The 19322-nt window shown below is 42.2% G+C and overlaps 1 protein-coding gene across 1 annotated transcript in view; it reads left to right on the forward strand.

Moving 5' to 3' along the window:
- Positions 1-10624: 10624 nt before the first annotated feature.
- UBE3C (ubiquitin protein ligase E3C) overlaps positions 10625-19322 on the forward strand; it is a 70683-nt gene continuing 61985 nt past the window's right edge. Inside the window, exon 1 of the mRNA XM_018909184.3 lies at positions 10625-10977. Within this exon, the coding sequence (XP_018764729.2) occupies positions 10912-10977 (66 nt within the window). The 5' untranslated portion in view covers positions 10625-10911. The remainder of the gene's footprint in view (positions 10978-19322) is intronic.

Raw genomic sequence — 19322 nt, forward strand, 5'->3', positions numbered from 1 at the left:
CAGATCCCAGCTGAGCTGTCCTTGGCATTGTGCTTCAGATGGGGGGAAGCAATGCTGTCTGCTCTTGGGACTATTCACCTCCTTCCTTGCTGCTGCCCCCTTTTCTGCCCTGCAGAGGCAGGAGCTGCTGGTCCTGTTCTGCAGGTGGCACAGGCAGGGGTGCAGTGGGAGCAGAGCTGTCAGATTGTGACTTCATCTGTGCCTGGTGTCACCCCTGCTTGCTGGGCTGTGTGTGGGATAGAGAAAAGGAGAGGATTGCCCTTGAAAATGTTGAATTTGGGGCCACTTATGTTCAGTTCAAGCTTGACACCGCAAACAATGGCAGTGAATTAATGCAATTTACAGAAGATGGATTTATCTTCTGCTGATGTTCACTGACTTTATCTTTTAGACTTGACTGACTTCATTCCAGGGAGCTGCTTCATACAGGAATGGTGATAGTGAAGACCTTTCTTGAGGCTGGAAAAAACCCATGGAAAATAGCTGGAAATATCTGCTTGGAAGATAAGAGCTTAACCTAAGAACAGAAAAAACCCCCAAATCTGCAAATCTGAAGAAATGGGAATGACTGGAGGGAGCCAAGAGGGACAGAAACATTTTAAACTAAAAATAAACCTCAATTCTGAAACTTAAATATATAAAGCTGTCTATTAAAAAATAGTACAAGAGTACATCTCTACAGAGCCAAATAATTAATAACTTTTAATAACCCTAATAAATTTGGATTTCATCAAAATCTTGTTGCATATCGTTGACTGTTTCAAGCAAGGACTATGAGTTCTTAAGGGAAACCAGCACCTGGGTTAAAATGTACATTGCTGACATCTTTCCCAGGTACATCAATTATAATTAAAGTGTAATAAGAATGCCAGTATGGACTTCTCGGGCACTTTCATGCTGGAGCCCTAGCATTTAAAATTAAATCCATTAATTGTAACTACTGTACGTTTGTGATCTCTCAGAGTACAAACTAATTCATTGCTTTTGCAGCCATGCCAGTCTTTGTTAATTAAGGTTTGTGATTTATTTAATTTGAGCAGGGATGTATCAGAGTGCCCCAAACTGGACTGATAAAAGTTCATTAGTTTGTACTGTTTAAGACAATTTGGAATCTGATAATGAAAAACGTTTCTAGGCGCCTGACAAAAATTGATTAGCAAAATGGTCTCTAATTGTTTAAAGGAAAGCTTCATATTTTCTTCAACCTACCATCTGAAAGTTCATATGTTAAGAAGCTCTTCTTACTCTGAAGTGGCTCTGAAATACATTTGAAGATAAAAGGCTAATTTTAAATTATTGTTGGCATTGCTTAGGGGAGGAGGGAGCCACTGTGCTGTCATCATCTGGAAGGCCTTATTTCTTTCTTCTCTTTTCATACACAGCAGCCAACACCACAGTCTCTGAGTGAGAATCAAATATTAACAAAAGTGTGCCTCCAAAAAAGTATTAAGGCAGGAGTTTCTCTGCTTTGCAAGCGTGAAAGAGAGCTGAAGAGTGTGGGACTGATATGACCAAGTTGTGGCTTAGAGGAGACACCCCTTTGTCATCAGAAAGATCTCAGCAACAGAGCAATTATCCTGACCACAGACTGGAGAGTCTCATCGTGAGGCTGGCCCTGGAAGAGTCACAACAGTGATCCCAAAAGGAACCCAGAGCAACCAGAGGAGATGCAAACAGCCACCCACAGCCATTAGTTTGGTGAACTGAGTCACAGTCAGAGAAGAGCTGAGGCTGGAAGAGACCTGTGGACAAAGCAGAACAACAGATTGCTCAGCACACTGTGCAATGTAGGTTTGAATGTCCCCAAGGATGGAGGTTTCACAAGGTAGTTCTGGTTCTCTGGGTCCCATCCAGAGTATTTCACCATCACCAGCTATAAAAATTTCTTCTTAATATCTAGCTGAAAATAATCTAATTTCCCTTGTTGGAGCTTGTGTCCATTGCAACCTGTGTCCTCAAGATGAGTTTGGTTCCACCCTCACTATACACTCTGATTAGATGGTAACCAAATGCAGGGAGGTCTTTCCTTCAGCTTCTGGTCTCAAGGCTGAACAAACCAAATCCTTCCAGCCTCTCTTTGTATCATACAGTCCAGTCCCTCATTGTGCTGTTGGTCCTCTGATGTTCCTCCAGTGTTCCAAACTCTTTCTTGCCCTGACAAGCCCAGAATTTCATGGAGCTCTCCAGATGCACTCTCAGAGAGAAGAGAGTGCAAAGAGTGCAAAGAGAAGTTCCATCAAGCTGCTGGCTATGCTCTGGTTCATACAGCCTACTACACAGCTGGTTTTCTTCGCTGCAAGGGCACACTGGCCACTCATGTTCTACTTCTTGCCCAGCTGGAGCCCAGGCCCTTCTGTGCACAGGTGTTTTCCAGCTGGCTTACTTGGTGTCATTATACAGCAGGTTAGTGGAAGTGCTCAGTATTTAAACTACATCTCCCAAATCCTGTGGCACCTTCATCTCTTCCTAATGGACCTTTGAAAATCCAAATTTACTGGAAGAGATTTAAAAAAATGTAATTTCTGTGTCTTTTTCTAGAGTAGATGCTAACTACAGTCTTCAGAACTGGTAAAATGGGAATTATTCAGCAGTCTCATACTTTTCACAACATGCTTCTGTGACATGAATAATAATCCTGAATAATTGTATTGCTCATTTGTCATTTAGGTCTTAAAATCTGTTTAGAAGTGCCTCAATATCATTGCTTCTACTTTAAGGATAAAGGAAATTTTTTTCTTTATTGTTTTATTTTCTTTATTTCTTTTTTTTTTTTTTTTTTACTGGCTTGTTTTCAGTTGCATGGAAAGTGAACTGACTCCAGCTAACTTCAGCCTTGCACATTGCAAGTGCCCAATCTCATAATGAACTTTCAGTCAATCAGCACATCTAGTGACCTGAACCCCTTGTAAGGGAGGAGTTTAGAAGAGGAAGGAAGTGACTCCCTGTGTGGAGAGGTCTAGATGAAGAGGTTAGACCAGATGCATAACATTTAGACACCTAAAATTAGATTACACTAATCTAATTTTAGCTTCACTTATAAAGAAATGTAAGAGTAGGTAGGAGTAAAATTCAGGAACTTTATTCTAAGGCAGCATAAACTGTCTTTACTCCTACTGAGTTCTGTGTACCCATGCTCATTTTTATCAATGGCAAACCTGAATGAATGGATCTGAGCCATACAAAATCTAAACTTAGAGAAGAACCTATACAGCTCATATAGGATTAAGCTAAAACACCCATGCAGAAAATGAGTCTGAAGAACTTGAATGATACACAGATGTAAATCAGAACAATTGTTCAGGATCCCACGGCTAGCTGTAGTAAATTCTCCAGTGTAATTTTAAATATCAGAATACCATTGTTTCCCCTTAGTTATCTAAACTGATTTCTGTGCTTTTTTTTTCTTTCTCGTAGGTATTTTCCACCAGATCATAATTTGTGTCCCTTAAATAATTTTTGAACAAGTCTTCAGAACATGAATTTACTGGCTGCTTTTAATTTCAAGCTGCTTCCAGATGAAGGCCGCTTCCATCTCATAAAAAGTGGTCAGGGAAAATTTACTTTCTGAGTGGACATGGTATTAACAGGTGTTTTAATTTTTTTTTTTTCACTCACAGAAGCCCAGGCCTTGTGCAACAAACAACCCGTCTGAGCATTCATACTTAATGAACAGAGGTTGGGGTGTACTGGGATCTTCTTCAGACATTTAGGAATGTTTACATTTGTAATTATGAGTAATTTGTTAGGAAAGACCTCTTTAAATTCTTTTGTGGATTCCTGCATGAAAACTCTCCCATGAATCTTTGTATCAATACATGCACACATAAGTATGCATGTGTGTCTGTGCTTTTCTGGATCACAGGGAAGCTCAGGTGATGTAATTCAACAAATAATCTGGTCTGGTTTTTCTCAAACCACATGAAAGATTTGACTTTGACAAGGTTCTTGTTTACATGGGCACCAAGGGAGGGTGAAAATACTCCAACCAATTTAAATAGGAAATTAAATGGAACGCGTTTTAACAACAGCTACATGTGCGCTTGCCCATAGAAACATGTTTCTCTCAAGATAAAATCAACATGTTGGAATTGCTAGGAATGCCAATTTTTTTAATGCTTATGTTTAGGGAAAGCTTCCAGGTGTATCAAAGGTGAGCCAAAGATAGTAAGGTAAATATGAAGTTATGTTTGTGTTCACTTGAGAGTAATAATTATTTAAAACTGGACTTTCAATGACATGTAAGAATCCTGAATGCTCCCTTCCTGTTAAAAGAAAGAGTTTGGGGTTTAGGCAGACTTGAAAAAGATGATCCTAATCTTTACTATTTAGCTGAACATCTTTGCAGCAATAGCATTTGAATTAAACATGTTTCTATTTTTAAACATTAGAAAACAAAACAGAATTTATGGTTAAGTAACATTTTCCAAATAACATCATAATGTCTTAAAACTACAGCTCTATCACTATATAAAGCCCTTACCCTCAGTGCTCCTCAGAAGACTGGATTCTGAAAACAAATGATCTTGCTCCATCAGAAGCTGTGAGGGAAATGTAGGCACACCTGGGGGGAAATTTTGCAATGTAGCTATTATAAGGGAGCTGAGACTACAGGCTAATAAATTTTTCACCTTAGAAACTGTGGATATAAGGTTCTCCATCTCATCAGCTCAACATGCCTTTAGAAGAGTAAGATGTCAATACTGAGAAAGGAACCCCTTGTTTGACTTTTTTACTTCCTTAAGAGCAGGGACAGCAGGCCACCAATAGATATTTGTAAATTTCTAATGAAAACCCCCCAAAATCTCACTGAACCAAGCCAACCAGACATGGAATGATGGCCCCAGACTGGAATCCAAATGCATCAGTGTAGTTTGCTGATGTGATTAGCTCTGTAGTACAGGATGGAGCCTGTCCATTTTTCAAAACTGGGCCAAAGCCTTGAACAGCTGTTTTGGTAATGTAGATGAGCCTTTAGGTCTTAATAGTTCCTACAATTACTGCTGAATCTGGCCTTGGCTCAGGAATAAACTCCTTGTATTGAAAAGATTTACTATCCTAACTATATCTGTATCTCAATTTAATGAAAATGTTAAGGATAATTTGATGGTCTCTTGCCAGTGTAATTTTAAATAAAATGTCTTCATTCCTTGGCAGTGTCTATTGGCACTCAGGTTTAACTAAAGGAAGTGCTTAAGTGAAGTGCTTTTTACATTACAGTCTTGCCAGTATCTTCTTTGATAGAATAGATTTAATTTTCAGTGTTTTACTCAGAGTAAATAAATTAAAAAAAAAAAAAATTACCTCCCACCGTCAATCCATATGGTAGCAAACCTTACTAAAAGCATTACTAAAAATCAGATATTGCCCTATCACAGCATTTGGACTAATCTCAAGCCTCATCTCCTGTAAATTAAAGCATTTCTAACTTATTTACTGTTCATTTTTTATGCACTCTTGTAAAAAATCTTTCTGTACCTTGGGAAATAATGTAGGACATAATGAGGTGCTGTCAGTGCATCTTAGATTTTCATCTGACTTCAGCAAGTCAGCAAAAAAGTTTAGGACACTTTATTATAATTGCATAGGGAATGGAATGTAATGGTAGGGTGGTGACAATTTGGCCATCATATCCTACAGAACTGAGCAATTGCCAAATACAGTCTTGATTGTTTACCCTGTCTAAATCAGGAATGTGTGTACAGAATGAGGCCAGAAGGACAATGCATCAGAACCTAAATTGTTTGGGGATAGTCTGAGAATAGAAAAAAGATTGTAGATATAAAACAGTACTCATTAAAAGGGTAAAACATGAGTAATATTTATTTTCCTTCTAAAATTTAAGTGCCATTGATTTGTTTTAATATGCAGAAAGAGTATTTACAAAAATAAAAAAATCTCTCTGGCAGAGGCAGAATGTGCTGCTACTTACATCAAGGTACCAGGAGCTCATAATTTTAAAAGTTTGTAAGCCACCTCCATAATGTTATCCTTGGCACTCAGCAAAACAACTCAAGATCTTTGTCATTGTAGGGAAGGAATAATTTTTCTTGTTATTATTGCTACCCACCAAATCTTCATTGCTCTTTTTCTTCTGCTCAACAAGAGACATTCAGAAGTGTCAACAAGAGACTTTCAGAAGATGGCTTTACTCCCAGCCACTCACAGTGGAAAAGAAAGATCTTATGACAGCCATATGGGCACCACAGGTTTTTCCTGTCCCTTGACACCTAGAAGCAGGCCCTGGAGACACCCTACAGATAAGTTTCTCTGTAATGTGGATTGAAACACAATTTACCCATGTTTCCTCAGCTGTCACTACCTTTGTGCAGCTGTTTTAATTTCTGTAGTGTGCATTTACAAAAAAAAAGATGGTATTTGCACACACTTGGGAAATTTGATTTCAGCAGTGAAGAAAACGTTGAGGAATGAAACCTTTTTCATAGACTGCATCTGATAAACAACTGGACCAAGCCATCTGTACCTGGGAGCAGTGTGTACACATGTGTACAGAGGAAAAATGGTACAATGACAGGGCAGAGAACTATGACTAGGAGAACACAAAAAGTCTTGTGGAATGTGCAAAAAAAAAAAAGATTAAAAAGATGGGAAAGATTTCAGCAGGTGAGTAAACACAGCACACATACAAGGGCAATATTCCTACATACTTGAGTATGTGTTTGTCAGGGCCCTGAACAGCCACATCTGGGGCACTCACTCACTCACTCACTCACTCACTCACTCACTCACTCACTCACTCACTCACTCACTCACTCACTCACTCACTCACCCCACTGCTCATCAGTCCCCCTAAGCTCAGGTGTACCTGTCTCCAGCCCTTCCTCCTGGATGCACCTTGGACTACATCATAGCACTGTCTGGCCCCTCAGGACTCTTCCACTCACCCTGCCTGGGGCTGAATCCTGGGTCACCACTGCCAGGCTCTGCCCTCTCTCTCTGGATCCTGTGGAATTATGTTCTGACCTGGGAGGGCCCGTGCTGGGGACATCCCCTTTGCTTTCTTCACGGAACAACATGTTCTTGCTGCTCCCTGAGAATATTAAACCAGTCATGGCCTTGAGGGGCATATGAAAATCAAAGAATCACAGAATGGCTTGGGTTGGAAGGGGCCTTAAAGATCATCCAGTTCCAAGCCTCCCACCATGGATAGGGACACTTCCCACCAGGCCAGGTTGCTCAGAGCCCCATCCAACCTGTCCCTGAACACTTCCAGGGATGGGAATCCACAACTTCTCTGGGCAGCCTGTCCAGTGCCTCACTGCAGGCACACAGTTTTTGGTAGTTGGGAGTGGGGCTGTGCCCAGCCTCATCCCCAGTGGGCACAGCTGTGAGCAGCAGTAAGCAGCACTGACAGCAATGAGCCATGGAGTGCCCAGGGGCACTGACCAACCACCAAGGGGAACAGAGGGCATACAGGTAAACTGCATCAACATGAGGGGATAAAAGGTTGAGCTAGTGAGCAAGAAGAACAGACATTTGCAGCCTTCTGATGTGATATGATGTTACTCTGTAAGGGATGAAGCTTTCTGAGTGTGTCTGGTGGCACTCTATGTATTGTGGCTGTCTTGATTGTGACAGATGCTGTGGCACCTCACCGCCCTCAATGAAAATATTTTTTCTAGTATCTAATCTGAACCTACTCTTTTTTTGGTTTAAAGTCATTCTCCCTCATCCTGTCACTACATTCTCTGGTAAAAACTTTCTTTCTGTCTTTCTTGCAGGTTCCCTTTGGGTACTGGAATGCCACAATGAGGTCACTCCACAATGTTCTCTTCTCCAGGCTGAATAACCCCAATTCTCCCAACCTTTCCTCATATGGGTGGTGCTTCATCCCTCTAATTTTCTTGGTGGCTTCCTCTGGACTCAGCACAACAAGCTGATGTCCTTCCTGTGCTGGGGATGCCAGAAATCACCAAGATTTCTCAGACACTCATCACTTGGGCCTGTGTCATTAACTAACCACTTCTACAGAAGGTTAAAGCCAGGGTCAGTAGAAGATCTTGTGTCTTTCTGATACTGGAGCTGGAACATGTCAAGTGTGTATCAGTGAAAACCCTACCTCATAGAAACTCTGCTCTCTGCAGTTTCATGTTTCTTTCACTTCTTACATTAAGAGAGATTGCATCCCTAAGCTGTCTTTGCTACTGATAAAGATGGCACAAACTCATGATGTAACACATTGCTTCTGTGCTAATGAAAATTAATTAATTAACTGCTAGGGACACCTAGACTAGTCCTTTTTTGTATGAGACACAGAGTTAATCAAGGCCAAAGTCAAATTGAAAAGAATTCTGTCATGTTTGGAAAAAAACTTACAATAATTTCAATGCAGAGTGGTGGGATATTTCATCAGCAATGCAATGTGTTGAAACCATGAACAAACATTTGACATGGTATTTCATAATATCCTAAACCCCATCTGCATTTGTAAACAGTATTTAGGGAAGCCAGGCTTGCTTATACTGAGACGATTTTATCTGGGGAAATGCCAGGCTAATGCTTACTCTTACTCCTCGTTCCCTAACGAAAAGTCTGAAATTTTAAAACTTAGACTCTTCAGAATCATCCAAATCCGATGAAATCTGAACAGATAATTCATTTTCCAGTCAGCTTGACAACAATTAAAGAGCATTGTGCTCTTGGTATGAACAACTGCAAAGCACATACATCCTCTCCTGACGTGGGTGCTTGCCATTTGTTTGTTGTGACATGCAAATGTGAGAATTCACAAGCTAAAGCTCGTGAAATCAAATTTCCACTGAAGGGAAGGAAAGCTGGATTTGGTCACCTATATTTATTTACCACCTTGAGTTGCAGACTGAGTAACTGCTTTTTTGCTTTTTGTTACTGTTGTCCGTACCACCTCTGTATCTGGAGGGATGCAGTAAACCATGGTGAAAAAATGGAGAATGGGCTAAGAAATGTAAAGTATCCTCAGGTGTAGTTTCATGTTTGGGTCTGCTGTTTTTACATTACAGCCTTTTTCTGTTTCCACTCCTCATCAGCTGAGGTCCCATTCCCAAGCCCACCTCTATCATGTGTATTTTCCCAAGTGTATTGTCATGGCTACACAGAAGCCTGTATTGGTGTGTTCAGTCTTCACCCTGATCAAGAAGTCTTTGCAATAGGGTCACATCCATCTCTTCATGGAGAAGAAGAGGTCCAGGAATGACCTGGTGGCCAAGAAGGGCCAATGGCATCCTGGCTGGGATCAGGAATGGCCAGCAGGAGCAGGGAGGTCATCCTTCCCCTGTACTCAGCACTGGTGAGGTCCCACTTTGAGTGCTGTGTCCAGTGCTGGCTCCTCAGTTTAGGAAGGATGTTGAGATGTCTGAGTGCATCCAGAGGAGGCAACGAGGCTGGAGAGGGGCTGGGAACACAAACCCTGTGAGGAACCATTGAGGGGCTGGGAACACAAACCCTGTGAGGAACCACTGAGGGGCTGGGAACACAAACCCTGTGAGGAACCACTGAGGGGCTGGGAACACAAACCCTGTGAGGAACCCCTGAGGGGCTGGGAACACAAATCCTGTGAGGAACCACTGAGGGGCTGGGAACACAAATCCTGTGAGGAGCCACTGAGGGAGCTGGGGGTGCTCAGCCTGGAGAAAAGGAGACTCAGGAGTGCCCTCATCACTCTCACAGCTCCTGACAGGTGCCTGTGCTCAGCTGGGGCTGGGCTCTTTCTCCAGGCAGCACTGACAGGACCAGAGCACACAGCCTCAAGCTGTGTCGAGGGAAATACAGGCTGGATATTAGGAAAAGGTTTTTATGGAAAGAGTGATAAAGTTCTGGAATGGCTGCCCGGGGAGGAGGTGGAGTCACCATGCCTGGATATGTTTAAAAAAAGCCTGGATGTGGCACTGGGTGCCATGGTTTAGTTGAGGTCTTGGGGCTGGGTTTGACTCGATCGTGAAGGTCTCTTCCAACCCAGTCATTCTGTGAAGTCTCTGAATTCTTATCCCTCCCTACAAACCCCTGAAAGGAAAGTGTAGCCAGGTAGGGCTCGGTCTTTTCTCCCAGCACAGGACGAGAGGAACTGGCCTCAGCTTACACCAGGGATGCCTCAGGTAGGCCATAGGAGGAATTTTTTCACAGCAAAGGCTGATTAAACATCGGAATGGGCTGCCCGGGGAGGTGGAGTCACCGTCCCTGGAGTTGTTTAGGAGCTGCATGTGGCACTTAGTGGATGGATGTGTTTGGTCAAAAGTTCGCCTCTATGATCTCAGAGGTATTTTTCAACCTTATTTGTTCTGTGATATGCTTATGCTACTAAAAGTACAAATTATATACATATATGTCTGTGTGTAACAATCGTGTTCCTGTAGCCAAACGACGCTGAGGAGGGCAGCCCTATGCCAAAGCCCGGCTGGACCCTCAGCTCGGTTCTCGCCCTCAGCGCGGCTCGTCTGGGCAGGGTGCGGCAGTGCAGCCCCAGCCGGCCCTGCACACCCTCAGGCAGCTCCAGCGGAGGCCGGGGCAGGGAAGTTTCCCGCGGAGCAGGGGAGTTTCCCGTGGAGCATCGGCAGCCGGGACAGGCGGGACAGCCGGCGCGGGCCGGGGGCGGGGCGGCGGGCGCGGCCGTGAGTCGGGAGCGCGCCCGGCGGGCGGCGGGCGGCCGCCATCTTCTCTGCGCGGCCGGCGGGAGCGCTGCCTCTGCCCCCTCCTCCGCTCCCTCCTCCTCCTTCTCCCTCCTCCCACTACGCTCCGCCGTCGCCGCCGGTCAGGAACGGGGCGACCGGGATAGCGAAGGCCGCAGGGAAGGCGGGAGACGGGGGAGCAGCCCCGCGGGGGCGGGCGGGCCGCGGGGCGCCAGCCCGGGGGGTTCGTGCGGCCCCTCCGCTCGCCCTGCCGGCCGGCCGGGCCCCGCTCCCCATGGGATAAGCTGTAAACATGTTCAGCTTTGAAGGGGATTTCAAAACAAGGCCCAAGGTGTCCCTCGGAGGAGCGAGCAGGAAGGTAAGGAGCGGCGCCCGGCCGTGCCCGTGTCTGTGTCTGTTCTGTCGCCCCCCGCCCTGTTCTCGGTGCATTTACTGTCGGGCCTTCAGAAATGGGAGCAGCGATGACTAAGGTTTAATAGAGGGGAAAAACCCTCCCCTCCTGATGATGTCTTTATCTCTGATCTCCCTGCTTCACTGTTATTATTATTTTTTTGTATAATCAGGCCACACCATCCCAGGCTTGTAGTGTAGTAAGAATTGTGGGAAGCGAGGAAATGTCTCCTTGGCTCGTCCCCCCCGCAGGCGATCGATCGATCCCCGGTGTCGTGGCCGGTGGCACCTCCCAAGCAGTCTCTCTCCAGGTCTTCCAGGGGGAAAGGACTCGGAGCCTTCCTGTCATTTTCCTGCAGAGGGAATGTCTGGCGTGGACCTCACCGGGGGATGTGGGACACACAGCCTCACACAACCCCAATTGCCGGGGGAGGTTCGTCCACGTGAGCCGGGGCCGCCGGGTTGGTCTCTGTCAAGTTTAGGTTCAGTCAATTTGTCGTGCGCAGGGTTAGTAGCAGTTAATTGTCAGCTCTGCCAGACTATTTGATTTCCTCGTGTTTATTGATGGGTAAGAAGCAGAATGATTTATTCAGATCTTGCTGATTGGACAGGGTAAGCAAATGTTTAGTCGAGCAGTGAAGGGCACAGGACTTCGGAAGAACGGCAGAAAGGACAAAGTGTTTTTAGAAGTGGGTCTGATCTGTAGGGGTCACTTTAATTCACTCTGAAAATACTGAGTCTCCCCGTTGTCATTGGAGATGACTGTGTGGGAAGCCAATGAGTGTTTCCATTAGTATTTTTGAATTTTAATTGAGTAAAAAAAATAAGTTTTTATTACTGTGCACTAAAAGCAAGTTTGATTCTTGGAAACTTTTAAGGTTTGGCAGTACAGTGAGGAAATGAACACAAATATTGCAATCTGTGATATTAAAATCACAGTGAAGTTTGCATTTTGGCATATTGACTTAATATGAAGAGATTGTATACAGAACTGTATTTAGATTATGCAGCTTTTTCTTTGATTCATCTTCTGTTTATCTTAAGACATGTCTGTTCATTAGGTCACGTAAACTGGCATTACATGAGTCAAAATGCCATAAATACTCTCCAGCTTAAGTAGGAGTTGGCAGAACATGCTATGGTCCTCGGCTGTACACTTCAGGTGCTGTGCAACTTTTGACCCTGACTTGCTCATAGTGTTTCTTGCTGAACATGTTGCTGCCTACAGAAGTAAGCAACTGCCATAACATCTTCTTTTACACTTAGCAATTCATGAAAATGTATCAGAATTATGTCTATTTTAATTATATGAGACAAATTTATTAATGTTATGCAGGCATAAATTTCCAAGGGCAAATATTAGCATGTGAAGGACTGGAAACTGAAACTGATGCATAACCTTCACTGTGTGCAGCAGAGGTTGTGGTTCATGATGAGATTGATACTGACTGGTGCACAGATTTCATGATTCTACATCGGTTCACCAGAGTGCTTGTGCTGCATCAGTGCAAATCAGTTACACGCAGCTTTGGGCATCATGGTTACACAGACATCCTAGAGTGTCCTTGAAAGAGCTGCTGATTTGCAGAAGCTGTGTATGGTACTAAAGAGAGAATTTATTTAAACAGTAATAAAAATTACTTCTAAATGCAGTTTAGCTGAACTTCTGTGAAAATGTACTACAGCAGAGATTGCTGTGGAAGTGTTTGTGGGTTCCATGTGATGCCTTAAGATTTTGGCTTTTGTATTTTTCAGATCCTATACTGCATTAGTGCACAGCTCTAAACTCGGTAAAAACTGTAGTTAACTGTCTTCACATTTTGGTTAGACAAAACAATCCATCTGGGCCTGTTATCCGAAGACACCCTACAGCCTCAGGCCCTGAAAGGTCTAAACAAAACTGGTTTGGGAGGGAGCAAACTGGGGGAATAGGACTTCATTACCTGAAGCTGTAATTGGAGGATTAACCCCTGATATGTAAATAGACCAAACTTTATATCTGTCTGAAAAACTCAGGACCATTGTCCATTTTGGGTGTAGCCCCTTGGGGAGGCTTTGTCTGCTCTTAATGTACCTGAAGGCCCTTCATTAAATATATCTGCTTTTATCTTTTAACTTTGTCTGGTCTCTGTTTCTAGGTAAGCCTGAATTAGACGTCCTGTGAGTTTCTCATTATTTCACATCATAGGCTCCTTGGGATCATGTTTCTCAAACGTATTGGCTTCATTTTTACAGAAAGCTGAATTGTAAATTACATCCTTCCAGCTTTTGGTACACATACTAAAAAAACCTCTTTTATTTTGACAAATGCCCTTGCCCTTCCAAATGGCGTATAACTTCAGAAGGATCAACACTGTACCTCTGCCATGCTTTTGGCAGCTAGCTGCATACTTAGTCCTGCCTTGCCCTGTGATTCCTCTGATGGAAGAAGGCATCATTCAGAAACACCGGGGCCATGCAGGCTGCTTAATGCCAAGAATAACTCTGTACCCAGTTTGGGGAAGTTTCCCAAATGTGGTTGCACCACTGCAGAACAATGACAAAACCTCCTGTTTGAGGAGCCAGTCAGTGCTGAAGGTGCCAGTGGGGCCTGATGTGAATACAGCTAATAGTGATCAGCAGCACTATTACAAGTGTGGTTTTGCTGATGAAACTGCAGCTCAAACAGTGACTGTGTTGGTCACAGCTCACATGTGCTGGCACCTGTCTGGCACTGCCATGTGTGTCTGTAGTGTTCCCTTAGGCCTCACAGGGCCAGACTTCAATATGTTCTGTCAGTAGGAGCACAGTGATAGAAGTAAAATTGGGGACTTGCATAATTGTGGCAGTTAGGTACTGAATCTAGTATGCCTGCTCATCACTAGCTTGTATGGAATTTCTGAATTACAAAACCAGAGAGCTTTGGGTCTGGTTTTGAGCTGTTTGTATCTTAAATTCATGTGTGTGATGGTCTGAATTGTGCATGCTCTTGGGAGGCACTTCAGTCCACCCATATCAAGCATCACTTGTTTTTGTTCTAGTCACAGGCTGCAAATTAATGTTCTCAAAATTACTACCTCAGTGACTGATCCTTTCAGAATATTATTGTAGCATTACAATAATGCATTGTACAGAAGTGCAGAAATGTAGGCGGTATTGCCAGTGCTTGAACTTTTCCTTTTGTACCTACTCTCAAGAATCTGCTGATTCATCTGGACTGTTGGCCCTGTTGTGTGTGTTTGAGTGTGTAGATACAGGATTTTATTTACAATGTGATAAATAAATAAAACCCTCTAAAATTAGATTATTTTTATTTTTGGGGTAGTTTATCATCACCTTTAAAACATTGTTCTTTGCTTTATGAGGCTCTTCATAAGAAATTTTCAAATTTAGTTCAATTGTAACTTAATTGTAACTTTACCTAAGAAGCACAAACCATATTTTTGTGCTTCTTAGGTAAAGTAGCCTCCAAAACTGAGTGCTCTTACTGGAGTTCAATACGGGACCGTCTTGAATCACTCATGGATGTTTTGTGCAGGACAGTAATTGTTGCCTGGAAGGCTGTGGCTGTAGTCTGTGGTGTGTTAGGCAGGAAATGTAGAGCTGTGCATGAAGGGTTGGCTTAGGGTGCAGCTCAGATTGGCCTCACCTAACCCAACTGTGAGGGGACTGGAGCAGATGGTGCCTTCACCTGGCTGCTTCCCAGCCCATCCCCTGTGTCCTGTGCAGTGAACATGTTTCTGCTAGGTGGAGTGTCACCTGGCCTTTTGGGGACAGCTGACAGCTGTCACTGATTTTAACATGAGGTTGAGCACAGCACAGAATTGGTTTTAGGCCTGGGACAGTCAGGCCTAGTGTTACTTCATTAATTTCAGTAGTATTAAGAAAAATTTGAGGTAGCAATGCTTTATTGCATCCATGCAGGGGTTGCCCAGGCCAATGCTGAGGTGTACAAGGGTCTCTGTAGTTCCACATTGTTTGATTAAATTGTGAAATGTATGAATGACACCTTGGAAGTCTAACAGGAAAAATGGGTAAAAGAATATTAATTCAAATGTACAGTATCACTTGAGCTATCTAAACCATGCTTTTACAAATCTCAAAACTGTTTGTAATAGAGTATTTTTAAACTATTATGCATTATGAGATGATTTTAAAAACCACCTCCTTTTTTAGAATTTGTGATACAGATGAGTTAGCAGGGTCACAAAAGTGAAAGTGAAAACAACCTCATTGAGTTTGGGGTTCTTTTTGATCTTTGGGGTTTTTTTGTGGAAGATATAGAAGCTTATTAATGAGCAAATATTGATGACCCCATCTATATTTTAAAAAGTCTTAGTGATTTCTTTTCATATGGACATTTTATTAATCAGAGATTTTAAATTTGCAAAGTTTGTTTATATTTTAATTTGGTAGTTTCTGATTTGCTTTCTTAAATTAGTAGCATGACATTAAACATTAGGTTATTGTTTATATTCCCCCCTGCTTTCAGCTGAAGTGCAGAGATAGAACTCCAGAAGCACCTTGTTTCCACTTTGTTGTCTGTAGTCTATACATGAAATAACTTCTTGTGGTAATTAAAATTAAAGAAACAGTAGGCTGTAAAATTTCCAGTGCATGGAGAGATCTGCCCATGCTGGGATTGGCTGTTGTGGTAGATGCCTGTAGCATATAAACATTGATGGGACAGTTAAAAACCAGTTTTCTTTCTCTATTACTGGTGGATTGAGGAAAATAGTTAAAAATTTCAGGAAGGAATAATTTCTATTTTGTTATAATTTATTTGACTCTATACCATGCTACAATGGAAGTGAAATGACGGTAAGGATTTACTGAATGAGTATTTATAGAATGGGAATTCTAGCTTAGAATTACAAATTGAGTGTTTATTTTTGAATGGTGGGAAAGAATTGCAGTGCTTTGCTCCCCAAGACCTTTGTCCTGTCAGGCACGTGGTGTAGCTCTGTGGGCAGGTACACACCTCACCCTTGGTCAGCTGGAATCTTGCAGTATCACAGCCTAAGTCTTGAAATAGTCTTGGAATTTCAGATCTGTGGCATGGAAGTATGAAGAGACTGTCATGTTGTAAAATAATGGCTGCCTGTCAGTAGGAAACTGCACAGTTAATGCATCCTTGATTCTTTGGCATTTTTTTTATCTCTCTCTGTAACAAATTAAATTCTCATTTGAAAGCAAGCTACAAAAGATGGAGTTGTAGTTAGCTGACAGCAGTGATTACATTGTAATTTTCAGTTATGTGCTATTTTTTTCAGATTCAAACCAAAAACTTTGCTTTTATAAATACATTTTCCTCCCTTTTTCCTGAGAAAATGTTGAGTCACAGAATGGTTTGGGTTGGAAGGGGCCTTGAAAATTACCCATTTCCAACCCCCTTGCCTTGGGGAGGGCCACGTTTCACTAGAAGTAGCTCACCTACGGCTCTGTGTACAACATACATCTTAGAAATCATAATAGGGACAAACTGAGCATAAATGCAGAAGCAGCTTTCTTGCATTTCAGTTGGCCTCTAGAGCCTCCAGTCAAATCCTGGTTCCCCCTTGTGTGGTTTTGTGGGTACCATGATAGAAGAGGTTCCAGATCCCCCCTACATCCCACAGTAGATTTCATTTGAGGTGTTTTCTGGCTAGCACTGTGGCATTGACTTCAGTGAGGCCAGGCTTTGCAGGGCCAAATGCCTCTCCTGGGCATAGTTCAAACTCCTTTTTTTCTGCAGGATTGTCTGCTCTGCATATAAACTTATCTGATTATTTACATCATTATTAAGAAGAATCACAAACTGGTTAAAAGCAGAAGATTTCAGGCTGCTGAACATACTCAGACATATTCAATGGAATTTAAATTGTTGAGGTTCATTTCAAGACATTTGTAAGCCTTTTAAAATGCAAATTTCTTTTACTATTTGGATTAAAAAACCCACTTGGAGTTTGTCTTGTCTAAAATAATGTCAAGAGATTTAAACATTGTTGAGAAGGTGAGGGATATTTCCCAGTGGCCACATTTATTCTGTAAAAATAAATGTTAAAAATTTTTCCATTTATTGGCTGGAGTTACTGAATACTTGTGTTGAAAGGAATTTTATTTTATAAATTCCTTAGGTCACTTCATTTGTTTGGGATTGTTACTGATTATGTGGTTCCAGTTAAATTCAGTTGTAAAGTCATGTTCCTCATTTTAAGGAAAGAAAAAAAGATTCATGTTCCTGGATTTTGTAGATGAGAACCACACAAGTTTTTATAATTGTCTACAAAAATTAAAAAAGGTCAAGTGTTTATTTGTTTTTTAAAGAAAATTTCATAAAAAGTCATGCCTTATACTTTGCATGACCTCTTGTAATGTGAAATAAAAAGCATTCTCAGCTACTAACCAAAATAAACCTTCTTCACATAGAAGGAAGCATCAAACATTTATTAATAATATTAAAGTTTTGCTTCAGTGTGTTGTTATTATTAAAAAAAACCCCTGTGTTTAGCTAGTACCTGAAAATAATTATTCAGTTTCATCTTTGCATCTGGGCATATTTAGGTTTTTAATTTATTTGCTATAGGATAGCCAGTAAATAGCTGTCAAAGATTGTTCAATTTCAGATTTTAGGAGTCAACAAATATTAGAAGTGTTGAAGAGAATTTAGTTATGTATACATTTTGTTTTTCTGAATCTGGATTTTGAGCCAAGAGGCCTAAAAGTTTATTTCTCTCAAGACAAAGTGTTCAAATGCAGAAGGAAAAGAGTAATAGTTTCTATATTCGTGTAGCTTATTCAGTCTTCGACTAGAATATGTGAAAGCTAGGAGTTCTGCAATTGTACTTCTGCAACCAAAAAGTGAATTTCAGCAAAACAAGGATAAGAAAACAACTTTAATTCAACTTTCTTTTTTCATGATGGATTGAACTGCTGGTTTTGAAGCACTGACGTTGACATTGTGCCACTGTCAGATGTGGCTGTTCCCAACTGCTGCCTTAGAGCACTTCTGCCACCAGGACCTTGGCTGTGATGAACAGCACAGTACATGGAAGGAAGTGGATCTTATCCCCACGTACAGATTAACATTTCAGATGTTACTCAGCATTTCTTTGGTGGCAGTCACACGTTTTCCTTTCTGTGTACTGTCCTCTGTCTGCTTCTCTGTGTTCACCTCTTTCCTCTTTCTGTCTTACCCTCGGAGTCATTTCTGTAATGTCACTCTATGTTTTCCTGTCTCGTACTTCTCTGCTTTCTTGTTTCTTTGTGCCATGCCCCACAGAAAACTTCTCAAATGGGGTTTTTTCATGGTGCTGAGCTCACATGCTAGAGCAGGAGGTTGGTTGTCTTTTCTCATTTTGAGAAAGCCTCAGGCAGAAAAGGGACAGCCAGATGTGTCCTGCATTGGGAAAAACTCATGGACAGTGTATTCCCTGTTCTGCACTTGAGAGGGCAAGCTCTGAAGGAAGAAGACCACATGATAAAAAGTCAGGACTGTGATTCAGGGAATGGCTTTTCACTCCTTTTGAGTTAAGGATGTGACAGAGTCAGGACAAGCTCAGGCTTCGTTCTCCGTACCTTCTCTGCCTGCCTACCTTGAAAGACAGACTCAACAGTGGATGTGTGCCTGTCTGGCTGGAGAAGAAAGATGGTGGCATGAGCAGCCCAGGGCAGGGTGGGGAGCAGGAGTGAGCCAGGTGTTCCTCTTTGGGAACAGCTGTCGGGAGTTCCTGTCGGGCCATCTCCTGCTGTGAGGCGCTCTGGCAGCAGGAGCAGTGCTGGAGCTGCGGCTGTCGCTGGCAGCAGTCGGGAGGCTCTGGGTGGGAGTTGTCAAACGGGTGTCACTACAGTAACCATGTTGTAGTTCACAGCCAGCCACAGAACAACAGCTACTGAGTTCAGCTCCTTTTCACAGTGCTGGTTGTCAAGGGCCAATTCAGAGAGGATTTCAGAGGTGACTGCAGTTACCTCTCTTTAAGAAATGAATTTGATAGAATGCCCTTTGTATTGGAAGAAGATTATTTCATATTTCTTTTCATCTCTTTCCTACTGCAGGTTTGTTTTCTTTTGTACATTCATGGTTACTTTTTAATTTCTGAAGAGGCAGTGTATTCCAGCTTGGTTTAATAACTCTTTAAGGGGGTATATTTTTCTTGAATTTAATTTAAATGTGTTCTTTAGTTAAGATCTGTGTATATCTTGTAAACATGAGTAACAGTATTATTTTACCCATAGTAATTTGTTAAAGGTGGGATGTACTTATACCTGAGTATTTTATTGTCTTAGGATGGTTCTTCTATTTTATTTAATGTAAGATGACGTCTTAGCATCTAACAACGTCTAACAAGTTGGTGT

Source organism: Serinus canaria, chromosome 2, assembly GCF_022539315.1.
Source record: "Serinus canaria isolate serCan28SL12 chromosome 2, serCan2020, whole genome shotgun sequence".
NCBI classification, from domain to species: Eukaryota; Metazoa; Chordata; class Aves; order Passeriformes; family Fringillidae; genus Serinus; species Serinus canaria.